The sequence below is a fragment of the Notamacropus eugenii genome, chromosome 4 (assembly GCF_028372415.1).
Source record: "Notamacropus eugenii isolate mMacEug1 chromosome 4, mMacEug1.pri_v2, whole genome shotgun sequence".
In the NCBI taxonomy this organism is placed as follows: Eukaryota; Metazoa; Chordata; class Mammalia; order Diprotodontia; family Macropodidae; genus Notamacropus; species Notamacropus eugenii.
The window spans coordinates 293,655,842-293,678,101 of record NC_092875.1 but is presented as its reverse complement, the minus strand read 5'-3'; the positions used below and the strand labels follow the sequence as shown (position 1 = coordinate 293,678,101).

The 22,260-nt window shown below is 38.0% G+C and overlaps 1 protein-coding gene across 3 annotated transcripts in view; it reads right to left on the bottom strand.

Annotated features, from left to right (window-relative positions):
- The window catches only part of TERF1 (telomeric repeat binding factor 1), a 48,099-nt gene extending 41,708 nt beyond the window's left edge, over positions 1-6,391 (bottom strand). For 2 of the 3 annotated variants that reach the window (XM_072604865.1, XM_072604864.1), the window contains exon 1: positions 5,914-6,376. In XM_072604865.1, coding sequence (XP_072460966.1) covers positions 5,914-6,361 — 448 coding nt within the window. In that variant the 5' untranslated portion in view covers positions 6,362-6,376. Of the gene's footprint in view, positions 1-5,913 lie in introns of all 3 variants that reach the window. The other variant, XM_072604863.1, reaches the window with a different exon arrangement.
- Between the last annotated feature and the right edge of the window lie 15,869 nt (positions 6,392-22,260).

The window sequence follows — 22,260 nt, the reverse complement described above, 5'->3', positions numbered from 1 at the left end:
GTCTAGTTTCATAGAGATATGTAAGGTAGTTTTCTCCCTCATCTCCTTTCATCTCTTGATTAGATTTTTAAGATTCCAAAGACATTTTTGTGACTAGGTCTTATTATTAGCCTATCCTATTTTTGGAGGGCCACTCAAAGCTTCATTCAAGATGATCCAAATCCTGTTCTTAACCACTGCTGTCTAAACCAGTTGTTCTCTTTTCTTTCTAACACCTCTGCTTTGAATCAGCAACAGTGAAGAAAACCTCTTATGTGCCTAAGTTCTTTAAGTTCTTGCTTAGGGCACCTCAAACCTTAGTAATATTTTCTAGGATCCTTTTGGCAGTATCATCTGATTCTCATATCAATCATTAAAGTGTGTAGTGATTATTACATGTCAGGAAGGGTTTTGTCAAGTTTCAGATATTTGTCCCTAGGAAGGGGAGACCCCTTAAATATTAATATCAGGTTGACAAGCAGTACCCCTTTACAGTAGGTTATTTCTATACAAAACAGTGATGCATAATGCTGAATGCCAAAATAAGTGGTTCACATAGTTGTTGCTAAAGGTGTTCAGATGGACAAATGTCTTTCATGTAGGTAAGATATGGATATGTATGTTGGCAAGGGGAGGGAAGGCTATGACAGAGGAGACAAAGAACAAGTGCAAAAGCAAGAACGAAGATGAATGTTCAAAAGAAAGGAAGAACAGTTTGGCAAGTAGATGTAACACAGGGGTATAACTGGGAAGCTAGATGGTACAGTAGAGAGAGCACCAGGTCTAGAGTCATAACCTTTGACTGCCTGTTTCCTCCATTGTAAAATGGGGACAATATAACAACTACCTGAGAATTATAACAAAAGGTAACATTTATATATAATTATCCCTTCCACATCAAGGGGTACAACAATGGAAAATCCATGTAAAATTTTTTTGGCCCTCCTTTCATACCAGTGAAGTAGTCTGAATTATTATGGCATCAAAAGATAAAATATGCTGATATTACATACTGCTATACATATAATTCATACATTTCAGAGTTTCTAAACTTTTTCTGTGTTATCTGCTGGCCTCTGCATGTCATCTGCAACTTCAGCAAAACTGCCAAGGAAGTGTCTAAAGGTCAGTTTTGAACTTAAAGTCTTCTTGACTCCAAGCACAGAGCTCTATCCATTAGGCCACCTAGCTGCACACAAATGAGATAATAATTGTAAAGCCCTTAGCACAGTACCTGGCACAAAGTAAGCTTTGGATAAATATTAGCTGCTGTTGTCATTAAAAGCTTGAGAGGAAGGATGGAAAAAGACTGCCTACAAAATGTACATATACCTTTCTTTGTGCAAAAGAAACTAATACATCTTCTGAGATGTAAAGAAATCAGTAAAACGTAAGCTTAAGAGCAAGGACTATTTTGTTTTGTCTTTCTATGCTTTGCAATTTTGGGGATCTTTATTTGTGATTTCATCCAAACCCCAAATTCCCTCCATATGAATGCACTTTGGTGAATTGTCTAGGCACTGAGAAGACTATATAGCTTGCTCAGGGTCATAGCCAGTATATATTAGAGCCAATATTTTAATCTAGGTCTCAAATGCCAGATCAGGCTTTTAGTCTTTACACCATATTGCTTCCCCACCTTGCATATAGGAGCCTAATAAATGCTGGAATTTAACTGGTATTACGGAAAATTAATTGGTCAGCAGTGTGCAGAATGGAAAAGAGAAAGTATAAATATAGTGATTTATAGTAATAATCTAGTTGTGGAATAGCAAAGACTGTGGTTTAAATGTAGCAAAAGAAAAGGAAAAAAAAGATGTGACTAGCCACAAATTAATCCCTTTTTTGGTCTTGGACAATTGATTTCTTTGATATAGGGAATTCTTTCTCGAAGAAAATCCCCTTTATCAATAAATATTATTCTACAAATTATATTCTAAAGAAATTTGCCTGGAGAACAATAAGTTTAAGTGACTTGTCCATAACAACAAAGCCATTATGTGTCAGAGATAGAACTTTGAAGGCAGGTCTACCAAATCACCCTTTATTCCATGTTGCCACCCATAGTTAAATAAGTAATTATTTTAGTAAACTAAAATTTAATGGAATAGATGAATCAACAATGAAAGGGTTTATGTAAATAAAACAAATAACTAGAAAAGCAAATTCAAACTTAATTATATTCAAATCTATCTGAAGTCACCTACTCTAGACTAATTCTACTGAAGCATTAACTACTGTATATTTACTGTATTCATGAAAAATAACCAAATTACTAGGTTAGGAAAAAAAATTAAAGTGCTGAAGATCCTCACAAGACAAAAGAACATATTAAAGAACAGAGAAAATGGCATGAAAGTTGAAGAAAAACTGAATAACCAGACAGACATTTATCCCCTTGGAATGAGATTAATAACAAAAGTAAGGGCAGATGACAGAGAATTTAAGAATATGGCACAATTTCATAAAAAGAGTGAGTGCCAAGAGTACTAAAAACTCAGAATGGGCTGAATGCTGTCAAAAAGCTAAGGATGATAGTAAGTGTTTTTAAAGCAACATGGAAAAAAGAGAAGACTTGAAAAAAGTAGCTTGAGTAGGATATAAGAATGTAAGCGAAAATGCAGTTATTTTTTCATTTTCTATGTTTTCTCTGCCAAGAAGAAATTACTGGAAATGGAGGAACAAAAATGGCTAAGAAAAGTACAGAGATAAGTGAGCAACTAGTAATCCTTGATGAATTTAAATCAACTGGCTCAGATAAGACCACATTTTGGGGAAAGAACTGGTAGACATGATTGTGGAGCCATAGTCAGTGATTAGCAGAGTGACTAAAACAACAATACTTGTTCAATGTATGAAGTGGAGAAGGGGCAAATATTATTCATATATTCAAAGTCTACAAACTATACAAGTTACCTTGACTTCAATCCCAGAAAAATTCTATAATGGATCATTAAGGTGATCATTAGTGATAATCTTGAAAAGGAATCAATGATTACCAGATTGGCTTCATAAAGAACAGACTAACTAAATTTCCTTTTTTGACAGGGTATTTTATTTTTAAACTGGCAGAGAAATGTACAATTTACCTAATGGTAAAGATGTGGTAATATAGTTAGATGGATTCAAAATTGGTTGAACGGCAAAAAATAATCATTAATGAAACAGCAGCTTCGGGGAAAAGAGTGATGGATTTATACTTAGAGAATTCAGTTCAAATTCAAGGTCTGCCCCTAAATACTTATGACCTTGAGCAAAAGTTCATTTTCTGTGGCCCTTAATTCCCTCACCTTTAGTAAAATGGGAGTGTTTGTCTAGGTGGCTTCTCAGGTCCTTCTTAGCTTTAAATCAACAATCCTAACAAAGGTCAATGTTAATTTAGTAAGAGATCCCCCAGGAATCCAACACGTAGCAATGATTTGGATAAAGTTATAAAGAAAACACATGCTAATAAAATTTTGCAGATGACAAACGTCAGAGGCTTTGTCACACTGTGAGACAGATGAAAAGATCCAAGATTTTGAAAAGCTAGAGCATAGCTTAATTTTATTTGGCTTATGGATTACTACCTCTGGCTGTGTAGATAAGACTACAGATTCATTCTCAAAACAGTGTTCCTAAATATGTAAAATAAAATGCATTAAGATTACAAAGGAAATGACATATACTAAAATACAATTATCAAATTACATTTAAAAAAAAATCTCTGACATAGGTTAAGAAGGCCCAGGCTAGAGCACTTGACCGAAATCCATGAAAATGAAATCTAACAGGGATACACATAAAGTCTTACACGAGGGTCAAAAAAAATCAACTTTAAATATGTAAAGGTATTGGCAGAAGGGTGGCCTTAGAGTGGGGTGGGGGGTGAGGAAGAGAGACTTCTATCAAGTCCCTCTCTTGATTCACATTAGCCAGGTAATTATGGGCAAGAGGCTTAAGTCTCGGTGTCCCAGGCAACTTTCTACGACTAAGTGACAAGGATTTCAAGTTCAGGACGAATACAAATTATTCACACCACTTGAAATCTGAAACTGCCAAGATTTTATAAGTATAAATGACTTCAGAGAAGATGCTCATGCATCTGCTTTGCCACTGCACCCCAAAGAACATCAAACCTTTCCATATGACTTTACAGCTAAAACCTGTAAACTGTCCTTGTTCTCTTCCCCCATTAAAATGCCAGCAGGTGCCTGCAACAGAGTAACAGCTTAATTCCCCTTTCTGCCTTTCCAGTTTTCTTACACCTTATCACTCTCTACATACTCTTAAAATTGTGTCCAGAACAAGATGTTCCTTTGCCCTGCTTGGCAGATTTCACTGGCTATACCCATGCCTGGAATTACTGGCCTCTCCAGCCTACTCTAGTTCTCAGATAAAATTTCCCTTAGTCTTTCACGATTTCCAGTAAGAACAGCCAACAATTATTATCTTAAAGCCGGTGCCTTCCTTTGGTTAAGTTATGGTCAATTTATCTTGCATATATATATATATATATATATATATATATATATATATATATGCACATTTATATTGGGGTATGTGTGTATTTATGTACAATTGTATATATCTGTTTGTATGCTGTAAGCCACTAGGAGAGTTTTTTTGGAGGGGGGATGCCAGTCCCTTATTGCTATCCCTTTGTTAAATTCTCTCCAACTTACATTACTTACACACACACACACACACACCTTCCACATAAAGAGGCAGTATGCATGTTGTCTTCTCCATTAGACAGTGAGCCACTAGAAGAAAAGGACTTTTTTTGGGAGGGGGATTGTTATCCCCTTAATAATGATAACACTGTGTTAAATTCTCTCTATATTGCATATATACATTTATCTTGCACATATTGTTTCGTACCTCCTTGCGAAGACCATGTCATCAGAGAAATGATGACATGACTTGTACTTGACTTTGTTTTGAGTGAGAGAGGGCTGTGCAGGGCACCAACCTCACTTGTCCTCCTTTGACCCAGGATGCACTGGGAGACATTGGGCCCTTTAGGTCCAGGTCTTTGCAGGTACTCCCTTAGGGTGGGGCAACACCCATTCATTGAATAGGCCTAAGTAGCCAGGGCATGGCCCCTTTAAGGAGGACAAGAAAAAAGACATCGGAGTGGGAGAGAACTAGCAACAGTTACTATTGATAATCACTCTAAAAGTAGGAGGGTTCAAGAAGAGCCCTTAGGCGGCATATTTAATTGCATGCCCGTATTCCCCCCCTCCCCATAGACACCAACGCTTTTTTTTTTTAATTTGGGAGGGGTGGAGTAGGGTGTCATTCTCTTAATAGTAGCGCCTTACCTCCGAGAAGTTATCTGCAATTTATCTTGCCCATATAGACATACGTTTGTACACGTTTGCAGTTTGTCTCTCTTTAGAATGTGAGCCACTATAAGATAAGGGCTGTCTTTTGGGGGGGGTGTCATTCCCTTAATGCTAGGGCTTTCCCTTTGCTAAATTCGCTCCAATTTATATTCCATATATAAATTTTATCTTGCACATATATGTAGATACATATGTCCACACTGAATTGCGTCTCTCTCATCAGGCTGTGAGCCAGCAGAGAAGTCAGTATCGGTTGGTTTCCTTTATAAAAGCGCACTGACACACAGCAGGGGCTTTTCTGTTTACAACAAGCCTCAGCCCGGAGCGGTACTTAAAGGCACCAAGACAAAAATGTGCAGCGCGGTCTTTCTCCAGAGACCCCGGGAAACGGGGGCTACTACGGACGCCGCAGGGAGCCCCAAGGTAGGGGAAAGGCACCCCACCCAGAAAAGTGGGGCGGGGGGGTGGGGAAATCCATGACACCGCCACCTCCCTCCCCCTCCCGCCCCACCCCCCGGGCCACGCCCTCAATTCTGCAAACCTCCGAACCCGGCTTTGCCGCAGGGACCCCCGCCCCGCGCCCCGCGCCCCCGGGCCCTCTCACCCTCCGCAATGTTGCGGTTGCGGTTGAATTCTTCGATGTCGTCTTCGCAGAAGGCCTGGCAGAGGTTAAGGCAGAAGAAATCCAGCATCCATCCGCAGGCCAGCGAGTCGGCCGCCGGATCCGCCGTGTAGGGCACGGCCTCGACTTCCTCCTCTTCCTCCACAGGGTTGAGCTGCCGCTTCAAGGCCTGGGTAGCAGCCCGTTCCTGCGGCGACTTCGGCGCCATGGCTTCGCCTTCCAATCTCCCGCATCCAAGGAACGGTTCCGTCCCTGCTTCCCTACGCAGCAATTTGAAGAGCCTGAGGGCGGCGAACAGGTCGACGGGAGGAAGCGCCGCGCACTTCCTTTTATAGGTATCTTCCGCCCGCTGGGAGCCTTGGCGTGACCAATCAAAACCCGGAAGTGGATCGAAGGTGGTCTCTGATTGGAGAAGGCTTGCTTCAGTCATTCTGACGTACGTGCGCCCTGTCTTTGCGGCAAACGAAAACTTGACCACTTAACTGTCCTAGCTTGATCTTTTTTGGGCGGGATGCCGGAACGTAAACAATGCCCGCAAACCCGAGAATTGTAGCTTGAAAACCGAATACTCGCTGCCTGGGTCTGCAGTCTTAATGACTTGGCTAATAATTGACTGTGACACCTTGACCCGGATAGACAGCCTTGCAGGGCCAGACAGATGGAGGTGCGGGATACCTTTGTCCTTGCTGGCTCCAGGACTTTATTTGAAAAGAGTACTCATAAAACACTCCATCGCTATTCCACCGTAACATTTTATGTCCAAAGAGTTACCACAATGTAGCTACACAAAAGTAACATTGTAACAAGGGGCCGCAGTTTTGTCCCAGGGCACCCCTAGATAAAGAATCCTGGATTTCTCCCAGAAAGGTGCTTTAGAGGTCATTATTACCTCTAAATTTTACAATATTTTACAAATATTACAGATGAAGAAACCTATGCTCAGAGAAATTAAATGACTTGACTGGAATCACACAGCTAGCACTAGTCTGGGATAGGTTCTACAGAAATTTTGTGCAGGAGCTGGTACCAGGTAGGAAGGAAGGGATAGGTCCATTGAGTTCTACTGAGTTGATTCTCTCTCTCTCCCCCCCTCCCAAAAAAAAAGAAGGAAAGAGAAGGGACGAATGAAGAAAGGAAAAATAAAAGAGAGAGGGTGGGAAGAAAGGAAAGGAGGGAGGAAGGAAGGAGGGAACAGAGGAAAGAAAGAAGGAAGGAAGGAGAAAGAAGGAGGGGAAGGAGGAAGGAAGAAGGGAGGAAGGATACAAGGCAGGGAGGAAGAAGGTGGGATTCAAAGGTAAGTAAGCAAACCAGGAGGCAGAAATGAGGAGGGAAAGCATTCCAAGAATGATAGTCGGTGATAATTCTCCAAGTTGGGAGATGAAGAGTCTTGTTTGAGGAACAGCAAGGAGACCACTGTCACTGTATTGCAAAGTACATGGAAGGGAGTAAAGTGTAAGAAGACTGCAAAAGTAGGAAGCTGCCTGATTATGAAGGATTTTAAAAGCTAAACAGAGGATCTTATATTTTATTTTGGAGGTACTAGGGGGCCATTAGAATTTACTGAATGGTGTAACATGATGAGACCTTCATTTTAGGAGGATCACTTTGGTAGCTGAGTTGAATATGGTCTACAGTGGAAAAATACTTGAGGTAGGGAGATCGTCAGAACTTTATCAAAATGGTTCAGTAATGAGGACGACACCTAGGTTGCAGGCCTGGGTGACTGGGATAAAGGTCTCTCTAAAATATTAGGGAAGTTAGGAATAGTGGAAGTTTAGGTGCAAAGATAATGAGCAGTTTCGGACATGTTGAATTTAATTTGGCAATCCAGTTTGAGATGTCCAGTAGTCTAGTTGGATCCGGAGGTCAGGAAAGGCCAGTAGATCTGAGAGTCATCTGCATAGTGATGACAATTAAATCCTTGGGAGCTGATAAGGTTGCCAAGTGAAACAACAGAGAGAGAAGAGAAGTCCCAGGACTGAGTCTCAGGAGATAGTCATTACTAGTGAGTTTGACCTGCATGGTCTAGGAAAGAGGAGTGAGAAGAAAAGTAGATAGGAGAACCAGGAAGGGGTAGTGTTATGAATATCTAGAAAGATGGGAGATTATATTCCTCCTATCAAAATTTTGTACATTGAAACCATGTAGAATACTATGATAGATGTGGGTAATATAATGAAGTTCATGTAGCATATGACTTCTATCATAAAAGTTTCCAGTTTAGATAGAGAGAAAAAACTCATAAAAAGATTAAATAAGTAACAAATGAAAAGCAATATAAAGTTTCTAAGTAGGTGATCAGATAATAGGTGTTATAAGGGTATAGAATGGTCAACAAAGGGTTCACAGATAGAGGTAAGACTTGATCTGATTAGGATTTAAATAGGCAAAAGATACAGGGCAAATGAGGAACAAATGGTGCTTTTTAAAAAAGTAAATACAAAAAGGTGATTTTTGGAAGTTCTGAAAATCTAGTTTGGCTTTCCATACAGTTCATCATATGTAGATGCTACATATCTAGAATCACACAATCAGACAATTTCAGAGTTGGAAAAGTCAAGACCAGTTACATTGTGACTGACACCCACAGTCTATTCTATTGTCTAGTTTATGTGAGCTAAAAGACCTTCCTCTAATGCATGTCATATTTGTTATTCAGAATTTATAAAATGCCTTCCTTTGTGAATGTAAATGAAGTGAAGGTGCAAGCTTTGGATGTATATAATGATACTTGTTATTCAAAAAAAATTTAGTACAAGCCCATTTCCTTTGTGAATGTAAATAGATACTAAACGCTTAACTCTCTCTCAAGCATTGAACCAAACTCTGAGGATACACTTAAAAGCAAACAAGACTGGCTCTGCCCTCACGGAACTTAAATTCTAATTAACATTATATTCTTCTATTCCAACCATAGATTAAGGAGTACTGGAAAGATGAGAGGAAAGCAGAAAGTAATAGAAAAGAAAGAAAAGGAAAGCAGAAAGCCCAGGATCCCTGTTAGATAAGACAAACACAACACACACACACTTCCCAACCCCCACCCCCACCCCCTTCCCCCCTCACTCCTCGATTGCCAGAGCTAGAAGGAGACAAGAAAGGGAGTCTGTGGAGTAGAGGTGGTTTGAGAATAAGATCTTGGTAAAGAGACTGCAGGAATTTAAGATAAGGCAAAAAGCATGCCTATCAAGTGAAGGTTGATTGAATGGAGAGTATACATGCATATACATATTTATACTTAGCTATATAGATAAATGAGATCTACCCTCTAATATTGTGCATATGACTTGGTTGTTAGTTTTTTTCCTTTTAAAATTTCTATTCCCTTACTTTCTCCAAAATCAGATCATGCTTTCTTACATGAATTTCTAATGGATACTAAAACCCCCTACCAGTGAAACATTGTTTTCTTACTGGGAAAGGTATCCTGAACTGATTCTGGCAAGTAGAAGTAATTTTAAAATAAAAAGAACTCTGTCAGGGTTTTGGGAATCTATGCTAATTTTTAAATTACTTTGCACATGTCAAATGCCCCTTGAGTTGGGTGTTCCCTTCAACTATAAAGGCAACCATAGTATCCTTGGCTACCCATAACTGTGAAACTGCTGACTGTGTCCTTCAATAGTCAGTCAGCTAGCATTGATTAAATACCTAGAATGTGCCAGGTACTTTGCTAACTGCTAGGGATACAAAGAAAATTGAGCCCCCCCCCCCCCCAAATATAAACCAACCAACCAAACAACAACAAAACAGTTTCTAATCTCAGGGAGATAGATTACTTCTCCTCCTCCTCTTCCTCCTCCTCCTCTCTTACCTCCTCTATCTCCATCTTCTCCTCCTCCTATCATCTCAAGGAGATATGATATAATGGGAGAGATGACATAATAAACAACTCATATACGTCTGAGAAAGAAGTCACAAAGTATAAGGAGGCCTGGGAAGGCTTCTTTCAAATGAGACTTTAAACGGAGATTTATGGGAATCCCAATGTCAGCTAGAAGGAAAAGATAAAAGGGGAGAATGTTTTAGGCAATGTGAGATAATCAGTGAAAACTGGAGATGGAGATGGAGTGGCCCATTCTAAGATCAAGAAGAAGGTGAGTGTCACTGAATTTCTCAGTATGTGGAAGAAAGTAAGGCATCAGAGGACTGGAAAGATATTAAAGGTACAGTATATAAAGGACTTTAGAAGACAGAAGATTTTGTATTTTATTCTGAAGGTGATAGGGAGCCACTGGAGATTATCGAATGGTGTTGGAGGGAAGTGGTGATATGGTGAAACTGTACCTCATCCACTTGGTTTATTTTGTGTAGATAGTAACATGTGTCTTCCATAATCCTTTGGCTCTACAAGCCTCTGATGCAACTAGCACTATACCATCTGCAAACAGGAAGATCTGACAGAACCCATTATCCATGGTGAATCTTTTCAATTTGGATTTTGCTCTATATCTCTTCCATGTGGCTCCCTATTCTATGCCTCACTATATATTAATGTTAAGAGGATCATAAAGCAAGGTTATTTCCATTGTTCTGTCCTTCAAGGAGTCTTGGATAATTTTCATTTGAGGATGAAAGACTGAAAGAGACCCCTTACTGAAAGAGGCCCCTTACTGACTTAGGCACTTACTCTTTCTTACTATAGCACTTAATTTTTATCAAGCAAACTTTGCATCAAATGATAATAATCAGTATCTATGACCTTGTTTCTATCTATTATCCATTTTTATCAATAATTTATTTACATGAGTCAGGCTTAAACACTTGTCACTGAAATAAAGTCAGAGCTAAACAATTTGAAAAATATCAATGGTTCATGGGTAGGCTAAGCCAATATAATAAAAATGACAATTCTACCTAAATTAATTTACTTATTCAATGCCATACCAATCAAACTACCAAAAATTATTTCATAGAGGTAGAAAAAATAATAACAAAATTCATCTGGAAGAGCAAAAAGGTCAAGGATGTCATGAATGAATGAAAAAAAATGTGAAGTACCTCGTCCCAACCTGTATTACAAAGCAGTAATCACCAAAACAACCACAAAACAGTGATGAATTGATGGAATAGATTAGGTATACAACACACAGTAGTCAATGACCACAGTAAATTATTGTTTTATAAACCTGAAGACCCAAGCTTTTGGGTCACTATTTTGGGGTCACCCAAGAGCTCACTATTTGACCAACACTTCTGGGAAAGCTGGAGAATAGTAGGGCAGAAACTAGGAATAGACCAACATCTTATACTGTATAATAAGATAAGGTTAAAATGGGGACATGATCTAGACATAAAGAGTGATACCATAAGCAAATTAAGGGAGCATGAAATAGTTTACCTGTCAGATCTATGGTTAAGGGAAGAACTTATGACCAAACAAGAAATAGAGAGCATTAAAAAATATAAAATGGACAATTTTGATTATATTAAATTTTAAAAGTTTTTGTATAAACAAAACTAAGCCAACCAAGAATAGATGGAAAGCAGAAAGCTGGGGGAAGGGAGGGGGTGGGGAGGAATTTATAGCTAGTGTCTCTGCTCAAATATTTAGAGATCTGAGTAAAATTTATAAGCATACATTTCAGTCGCCAATTGATAGTCAAAGGTATGAATAGGCAGTTTTCAGATGAAGAAATCAAAGCTATCTGTAGTCATATAAAAATGCTCTAAATCATTATTGATGAGAGAAATGCAAATTAAAACAACCCTGAGGTACCACCTCACACTTATCAGATTGTCTAGTATGACAGATAGTGAAAATGATAAGTGTTGGAGGGGATGTGGGAAAATTGGAGCACCACTGAACCACTGGTGGAGTTGTGAACTGATCAAATTGTTCTGGAAAGCCATTTGGAACTATACCCAAAGGGCTATAAAACTGCGCATACCTTTTGATACAGAAATATCACTACTAAGTTTATATTCCAAAGAGATTTTTTTTAAAAAGGAAAAGGACCTATTTGTACAAAAATAATTATAGCAGCTCTTTTTGTGGTGCAAAGAACTGGACATTGAGGAGATGTCCATCAATAGGGGAATGCCTGAACAAATTGTGGCATATTATTGTAATAGAATATTATTGTGCTATAAGAAATGAAGAGCAGGCTGATTTCAGAAAAATCTGGAAAGACTTATATGAACTGATGCAAAGTGAGCAGAACCAGGAGAATATTGTATAGAGTGACAGCACTACTGTATGATTATCAACTGTGAATGACTTAGTTATTTTGAGCAGTACAATGATCTAAGACAATTCTAAAGTACTCTTGAAGAAAAGTGCAATCCACCTCCAGGGAAAGAACTGATAGAGTCTGAATGCAGATCAGGGTATATTGTTTTTCACTTTCTTTATACTTTTTGTGGTGAGATTTTTTTTTTAGTCTGTGTTTTTTTCATAACATGACTAATATGGTAGTGTTTTGCATAATTGCAGATTTATAACCTATATCAAATTGCTTACCATCTCAGGGAAGGGGTGAAAGGAAGGAAAGAGGAAGAGAATTTAGAACTCCCAATTGAAAAAAAGAATATTAAAAATTGTAATTGGAAAGATATTATTAAAAATAGATGGGGCAGCATTGAATTCTTTCAAATGCATATCATGTCTTTCCCCTCATTTTTATTGTTTTCTTTTAGCTTTGTACTGATTTTGAAGTTTGTTTTAACAAGTCAGTGCTTTGACTAAGGGACAGATATTTCAGAAATGACTCTCACGTCAGTAATACATCATTTCCCATGTATTAAAACATGCTCACTTTCTTCTTTTTTGTGACATTATTGGTGCTCACAATGTCTAGTGCCTATTAATTTAGTTCTGGAAGAAAGTATTCATGACATCTGACCAACCAAACTGGCCTCTTTCACTTCTTTTTCCTGACCCATATTTTCTAATGTATTTCTCACTTTACATACTTGTTCCTGTCCTTGTGCTAATGTATTGTTGTTGTTGTTTGTCCTTTGTTCTTGACAAGGACCATAACATCATGGAGGCAATACCATGAGATGCAACTGAATTGGATTTAAATGAGAGAGGGCTGTGCCAAGTCACTAACTTCACTTTCTCTTCCAGAGCCCTCTGGATCCAGTAGCCAGATACACATCAAGAAGTATATGTTGGCACATCGCCCAGTGCACAGGTTGTACCAGCGCTGACCCTGACAGAGCAAAGCCGAGCAGGAAGCCCCTGGAGATCTGAAACAGCAGCAGCACTGTGGAATTTCAAACATTATCAGCCCAGGATGAGAGTTCAGTGGAACTGAATGAGATAGACTCATAGAACCTCAGGTAACTGCAGCAGCGACTCCTGAGACTATCAGCTTGCTGATTAAATGTCTGTAAGTCACCTATTTGAACTTTCAGGAGCCAAATTAACAGAAGAGGAAGTTGAATACTTAAATAACCCCATCGCAGAAAAAGAAATTGAACAAGCCATCAATGAACTCCCTAGGAAAAAATCTCCAGGGTCAGATGGATTTACAAGTGAATTCTATCAAACATTTAAAGAACAATTAATTCCAGTACTATATAGACTATTTGGGAAAATTGGTGAAGAAGGAGTCCTACTAAATTCTTTTTATGATGCAAATATGGTTTTGATTCCTAAACCAGGAAAAGCCAAAATAGAAAAAGAAAATTAAAGACTAATTTCTCTAATGAATATACATGCGAAAATTTTAAATAAGATATTAGCAAAAAGAATACAGCAACTTATCATGAGAATAATACATTATGATCAGGTAGGATTTATACCAGGAATGCAGGGCTGGTTCAACATTAGAAAAACTGTCAGCATTATTGATCATATCCACAACAAAACTAACAGAAACCACATGATTATCTCAATAGATGCAGAAAAAGCTTTTGACAAAATACAACACCCATTTCTATTGAAAACACTGGAGAGCATAGGAATAAATGGAACTTTCCATAAAATAATAAGCAGTATCTACCTAAAACCATCATCAAGTATTATATGAAATGAGGATAAGCTAGAAGCATTTCCAATAAAATCAGGGGTGAAATATGGATGTCCATTATCACCTCTGTTATTTGATATGGTACTAGAAATGTTAGCTATAGCAAGAAGAGAAGAACAACAAATTGAAGGAATCAGAACAGGCAAAGAAGAAACTAAGTTATCACTCTTGGCAGGTGATATGATGATATATTTAGAGAATCCCAGAGAGTCAAGTAAAAAACTACTTGAAATAATAAACAACTTTGGCAAAGTTGCAGGTTACAAAATAAACCCATATAAATCATCTGCATTTCTATATATTACTAACAAAGTCCAACAGCCAGAGATAGAAAGAGAAATCCCATATAAAGCTATGGTAGACACTATAAAATACCTGGAAGTCTTCCTGCCAAAACAAACCCAGGCACTATATGAACAGTTACAAAACACTATTTGCACAAATAAAGTCAGATCTAAGTAAGTAGAAAAACATCAGTTGTTCATGGGTAGGCTGAACTAATATAACAAAAATGACAATTCTGAGTTAATTTACTTATTCAGTGCCATACCAATCAAACTACCAGATAATTATTTTCTAGAGCTAGAAAAAATAATGTCAAAATTCATCTGGAAGAACAAATGGTTCAGAATATCAAGGGAACTAATGAAAAGAAATGCTAGGGAAAGTGGACTAGCCCTACCAGATCTCAAATTGTATTATAAAGCAGCAATCATCAAAACCACTTTGTACTGGCTGAGAAATAGAGGGGTAGATCAGTGAAATAGGTTAGGTACTCAAGACTCAGTAGTCAATAAATAAAGCAATCTACTGCTTGATCAACCCAAAGACTCCAGCTTCTGGAATAAGAACTCACTGTTTGACAAAAACTGCTGGGAAAATTGGATAATGGTGTGGTGGAAACTGGGCATAGACCTATGTCTGACACTGTACACAAGAATAAAATCCAAATGGACACACAATCTAGCTATAAAGATTGATACCATAAATAAATTAGGGGAGCAAGAAATAGTGTATTTGTCAGATCTATGGAGAATGGAGAAATTTTTGACCAAACAAGACAACATTTTATTACATTAAATTGAAAAGTTTTTGCACAAACAAACCCAATGCAACCAAGATTAGGAGGGAAGCAGAAAACTGGGAAAGAATTTTAGCAACTGGTGTCTATGATAAAGGCCTCATTTCTAAAATATATAGTGAACAGAGTCAAATTTACAAGAATACAAGTTATTCCTCAATTGATAGATGATCAAAGCATATGAACAGGCAGTTTTCAGAGGAAGAAATTGAAGCTATCTATAGTCATATGAAAAAATGCTCTAAATCACTATTGATTAGAGAGATGCAAATCAAAACAACTCTGAGGTACCACATCACACCTATCAGATTGGCTAACATGACAAAACAGGAAGATGATAAATGTTGCAGAAGATGAGGGAGAGTTGGAACACTAATTCATTGTTGGTGGAGCTGTGAGCTGATCCAACCATTCTGGAGAGCAATTTGGAACTATGCCCAAAGGGCTACAAAAATATGCATACCCTTTGACCCAGTCATATCGCTTCTAGGACTGTATCCCAAAGAGATCATAGAAATGGGAAAGGGTCTTACATGTACAAAAATATCTATAGCAGCTCTCTTTGTGGTGGCCAAAAACTGGAAATTAAGTGGATGCCCATCAACTGAGAAATGGCTGATCAAGTTGTGGTATATGATGCAATGGGATGCTATTGTGCTATAAGAAATGATGAACAGGAAGACTTCAGAGATACTTGGAAGGACTTATATGAACTGATGCTGAGTGAAAGGAGCAGACCCAGGAGAACTTTGTACATAGCAACAACCACAGTGTGTGAGGAATTTTTCTGGTAGACTTAGTCCTTCACAGTATGCAAGGACTTAAAAAATTCCCAATGGACTTGAGGCAAAATGCCTTCCACATCCAGAGAAAGAACTATGGAATTGGACTGCAGAATGAAGCAGACCATTTTCTCTTGTGTTATGTTTTTCTGTTTTGTTTTGTTTTATGGTTTCTCCCATTCATTTTAATTCTTCTATGCAACATGACTAAGGTGAAAAAAGTGTTTAATAAGAACGTATGTGTAGAACCTATATAATATTGCATGCCATCTTGGGGAGGGAGAAGAAAAAAATCTAAGATATGTGGAAGTAATTATAGAAAACTGAAAACAAAATAATTTTTAAAAGTATATGTTGATTTAGTTTAGAGAGAGTAATGAGTTCTTCATAGAATTTTGCCACTTCTTTGTTATTGTAACTACTATTATTACTGCAGATGGTGAAAGAGGCCAGTCAGTACTGAGGGGTATTTTGCATTTTTCCTTGTGTCTTGGGTAGCTGTGGCTAAAGAATGTATCACCAAGTCATTAGTCTACTGATGAAGATCCTTTCTCCTTATTAAACATTGATCCTCAGAAAGAAGACTGTAACTTGGACCACAGTCAAGCTTTTCTAGCATTGTGAAACCATCTAGCTTTTAATTCTGTTCTAGATTTTGAAAACCTCGGATTACTTCTTTGCAACAATGAAGAATTGAAATAAGACATTATGAACAATACAGGTTTTTTTTTTCTCCTCCCACTGTAACTCATAGTTCAAAGTTCATTTATGTGGAATTCTCTTTATTGGTAGAGATTGGTTAGTCAATATTCTGTAGCTGTGTGAGGAGTGGAGTTGATGAGAGATTGGGAGAAGGCAGATTCTGGTTTTTTAGCTTCCAGCCTTCAAGAGAGAAGATGTACAAATCCAGATTCTTCAGATCTCTGAAGAGAGACAAAGACTCGGAAGAAGATGACATGTGGAGGAGCCGCAACCCTGATTATGCTTCTGGCCCCAGTTTGCTTCACTGGAGAATTTGGGAAATTTGAGTAATATTTGGGATTCATTCTTTTGGTTGAGCTAATATGTCTCACTCCCAGTAGGAGAGTATATTCACGCTGTATATTGTTTGTTATACATTCTTATTTGTATATTTTCTCTGATACCAGTTTGCTATCAGCTTGGGTAAATTGGTTTGTTGTGTGGTACATCTTCTTTTGTGATAATAGCCTTTCAAGCCTAGGATATATAGTTAGGGGTGCTCCTTCTCCATTAAGGGACAGTGAATAGGAGCTCAGCTTGAACCTAAAAATCATTCCCCCAAATGACCAATATTCAAAGGACTGGATTTATATAGATCTAGCCTGGTACCTTTCTCTGAGGAGAATGGAGTGGCCAGTCTCTGGCCCTAATCTCATATTTCCATTTTAGGAGGAATCAAAATCTCCACTGGAGAAAAATGGGCAGGAGAGACTCTAGAAATTTTTGCTGATGCCTCCCTGTGAGTCACATCTAGACAGACTCATTTGAATATACATAACCTACAGGAGCAAAACATACCACATGCCTCTTGTAACCTTACATGGGAGAGAAAAATATTTTCCCATTTCTAAAAATTATGACTTCATAAATATGTCCATTTCAATCCCAAATGCAAGAGTGTTTATAGAAATTATATCTTCTAGATTTGTAAATAAAAGAAATTCCATCTTCTCATTAAAGGACTTGGAGCAGAAATAATGGAAATGAGAATCCAAATCCTATGGCTACTCCCATATTTTCTTTAAACAATCACAACACTCAAAGAAACTAAATCATAGATCTGCTTGTGGGAGTAGAAGTAGCAGATAGCTTCTTCCTTCTCTACACATTACTGCCTTAGAATCCCTGAAAATTAAAAAATCAAGGTAACATCCTTACTGCACATCAGAGTTGGGGTCCACTGTATATAAAAAGGATGGGCAGAGAACCATATTTATTTCTAGAAGCTGATTTGATACTGCAAGAAACTAGCGGAGGCAATCCTAAGATGCAAGCTAAAAGACTTTCAGCATCTCTTATTTCAGCCTTCCAGAATGTCCTACAATAAATCTAACTTGATTAAATAACCTAATTTATGTGTGGGCTCTCATTTTCCTTTCCTATTATGGATATTGATTTAAAATCATTCATTTAGATAACCATTTGATGCTAAACAGTAGGAAGTGAGATAGGTAGTAGAGATCAATTAGCTCTTCATTTATTCCCATCCACCTAAAATTACATTAATTAATGAATATTAATTCATAAGGATCGACAGAGGCCATCTACTCCTTCCTATGCCTCAACAAGATTATCCCCTACAACATATCATAAGCAACCATCAGTCACTCAGCGGACATTTATTGGGCACTTACAATGTTTCAGGAACTGTACTAGACACTGAAGATATAAAAATGTGGTGCATCTTACTTTATCTTCAGGAATAAGAAAGCTTTCTCTTGTAGATAAAGCATATCACAGGAGTTTATTCTCTTTTAGGGAGATGCAACATGTTCACAGATAAGTAAATATAACATATGAGGAATAATGATACGAACTGGACTTCTGATTTCACTGACACAGGGAACTTCTGAATGAAGAAACTCCTATCAATGCAGATAATATAGACATGGCTAATGCAGGATTTATTTTGCTTGCTCTTTACTTATTTTTCTTACTTTCTCAGTGGGGAAGGAGAAAAACCAGGATTAAAAATAAAATTGAGTTAAAAAAGGGTCATTTATTAAGAGTCTACTATATGCCAGGTATTATGCTAAGCTTTGGGGATAAAAAAGATGTGAAAAACAGTCCCTGCTCTCAAAGAACTCATAGTCTAATGGGGGTATGTGTGATGGGGGAGGTGTTCAGCAGACTAACAATTTATATAAACTATATATAGAATAAACAGGAAATCACTAAAAGAGGGAAGGCACTAGAATTAAAAAGGGTTGGAAAAGCCTTCCTGTATAAGACGGGATTTTAGTTGGGACTTGAAGGAAACCATGAGGCTGAGATGAGGAGGAAGGGTATTGCCAGCATGGGGAATAACCAGAGAAAATGCCTGGAGCAAGAGTTGAAATGCCTTGTTCATGGAACAGTAAGGAGGTGTCACTGGATTGAAGAATACACTGAGGGGGATTAAGATGTAAGAATACTGGAAAGGTGTGTGTCTGTGGGGGCAGGTCATGAAGGGCTTTGAATTCCAAACAAAGGATTTTATACTTGGTCCGGGTGCTGATAGGTATTTGGGAGTGGTTCTGCTCGGTGTTGGAAAGAGCTTTGCAATCTCCTATTGAGATAAGAAGGCTGTTCTACTCAAGACTCTGAAAGGAAAAGACAGATCATTCCTTGAGTGATTGGGAAGATCATTCTCCTCCCCCTGCCCCACCTCAACCCTCCTAGGAAAGGAATTTCACGAGTCTGAAAGTAGAGTATTTCAAACACAGACGTTTTCTAAAAGGGCTGTAGCAATTAAAAAAGCCTACAGGTTTTAAGGCGAAATTCCAAGGAAGGACAACTAGGTGGTGCAGTGGTTAGAGTGTTGGGCCTGGAGTTAGGAAGACTCATATTCCTGAGTTCAAATCTGACATCAAACCCTTACTAGCTGTGTGACCCCTTAATTTAACCCTGTTTGCCTCAGTTCCTCATCTGCAACATCCTTGTCCTGAGCTGGACAAGGAAATGGCAAACCACTCAGTATCTTTGCCACAAAACCCCCAAAAAGCTCATGAAGAGTTGGACATGACTGAAAAGCTACTGAACAACAAGGAAGAGCCCACTGTTCTCATAAGGAGGAGGTAACACTTCATATAGGAATCCAGATGAAGCCAGAAGCTTCACTTTAGATGAGGCTAGAAACTGGAAGCAGAAAAAAACTCTATAGCCAAATGACCAGTGGAGTTGCCACTTGTAGATAGATGCCAGCAGCACTCATTGGATCAACAAAGACAACATGCCTGGTGGTGGTAGAGCAAAGAACAGTCCTGGCAAGAGCAGTGTGACAACACCAAAGGCCCTCTAACATGAGAGAAATGAATTATCTCTTCATATGTGTGGCCAAGCCACATGTATTCCTTACATGTTTGCTTTTTTCCACCGAAGACCTGTATGACCACTGTTCCACTGATGGCATCTATTTGTGGGAACAAAATTCCCAGATTTATGGGGGAAATGCTTTGCTACTATTTTTCTTCCTGTGCTATTGCATTGAATGTCTTTACTTTGAACTAATTTTGTCCTTCAGTTCACCAGTGAAGGTAAACATATTGATAGGGGCTCATGAGCCAGGGTTTTGAATGGATTGAACCCTCATAGTACATTGAACTTTAGTTATTCTTGTTGGTAAATTGGGGGAGCCTCAACTATATCAAAGCATATACAATGCAGAGTGAAGGAGTCTTCAGAAGTAAATTGCATTTGTATTATGGAAAGAGAAGTATCTGGATACATTTATTTGGATTTTCAAAATGTTTTTAAGAAGTTTAAAGTAACTTTTTGGAAACGTTCTTTAATAGCTTTTTGAAGATTGTTACCATGCCATACTACTTGATAGAAGGAACTATGGTTAGACTGTAGTTAGTTTGAAAAATATGCTGGGGTTTAAATGGGCTGAACACTTAATATAAATCCAGTTTGTTGCAGCAGGCAAACAACAATGATAATGACGATGATGATGACATCCTACATCAGTCTACATTAGGAGATGTATAGATTCCAAGAATAAGCAAGTGATAACTCCATTATATTCTGCCCTCATCAAGTCTCATTCAAATATTTCATTCAGGTCTTAGTCCTACAGTTTAAGAGGGAAAATTGCTAAGCTGGTGAGCTTCTAGGGGAGGATACCAGGATGACGAATCCTTGAATTCATGTCAGATGAGGATTGGTTGAAAGAACTAAAAATGTTTTATATGGAGAAGAGAAGACTCAGAGGAAAACAATGAGGCATGTTATAGTAAGTATTCATTTAGCATGTGGGTTAGACTAGACTAGATTCCAATTCTGTAATTCTGTGTAATGAGATGTATGTGGGGATCATGGCGAGAGTGATGGAGGAGACTTACAGGGAACAGTCAGGTTATAGAATGAGGCCTTCGTTTTGACTTTGTGTTATTTCCTGATAGAAGAAGTGGACATCCCCTGTGATACACTTTTATTGTTTCCTCAATGTGATATAGTGCAGTATCCTTGTACTAGGCTACAGGTCATTCTCTGTCTCCTTCCTCCTCTCCCTCCCTCCCCCCAAGAATCCCTATAAAGACACTATTGACTAAAGTTAGGTAAGTAAATTCTGTTGTGAATCCTAACATGTTGTTAAACTCTGTGATTGAACATCTATGACTATTATACTCCATATAGCTTTATTTTAAAACACCCCACTCATTCTAGTATTTACTTTGGAAAAAAAAAAATCACTAACCACTCCTAATGTAACCAGTAGATGGCACTATCTGTCAAGGTTTGGAGTTCAAGTGACAAGGAAAAGTGAAAGAAGCACTCGGTCTTCTGCACTTATACCTTAGGAATGTAAGCAAATCAGGCATTTTCCAGACTACAAATTTTTCTCACACCTGGCAGCTCAGGGAGCATAATTTTCATTTGGTCCATACCTCTACTCTCTGCTCAGACTCAGCTGGACAGAAGCTTAACCGGCTTTCTTGTCTTCACCAATGATGTCAAACTCAAATAAAGTTCGACTTAGAAAACTTCAAATTAATGTTATTTGTATTTTATTGTATTTTTTATTTATTTTGTTCAACATTCACCAATTACATTTTAATCTGGTTGCTGCCGTAGGTTGGAAATTTTATACTTCCACTCTATACTACCTGGACTAAGAGTTAGCAGGATGATCATATGATCAATACATGCTTCACAAAAGCAGTATTATTAAAATAAGACATTTGTAAAGTACTTTAAAGTGCCACACAGTAGGCACTTAATAAAGGTTGTTACCTGTCCCCCCTCCCCCAACCCCTACTCTATATCCCTGTGTAAGTTGTCAGAAGTGATATAGTTTATCTTTGCTATTTAAAAATGTATCTGATATATTAATGAAAGATCAAAATCATAAGAGGTTCTGGTGATTACAGCTCAGAGCCCCCCAAACCAAGTTAAGATAGCAGCTATTTTAGGACAAAAGTTGAAAAATATCTCTTATTTAGTTCTGTGTATTCTAATTATTTGATGACTTGCTATAATGAAGTCCCTTTGTTCCCACCAAATTTATGAATCAGAGAAGTTATGACAAGTTATAGTTTTATATGAAACTAGATCAAGAATTAGAAGTCATTGAAAAAAATAGAAAAATCATGTAGGAAATCCCTAAAGACTGTAGCTTTAGGAGAAGGAGGAGTGAAGTTAAATCTTCATGGTCATTTCACTTATCTCATGGAGCTACGACAGTTGAAAGCATCCATTCCAGCTCCATATCCCTTTTCAGAAGTTTGAATAGGGGAAGTGGTAAATGTGGAGGAGTCCAGGCACA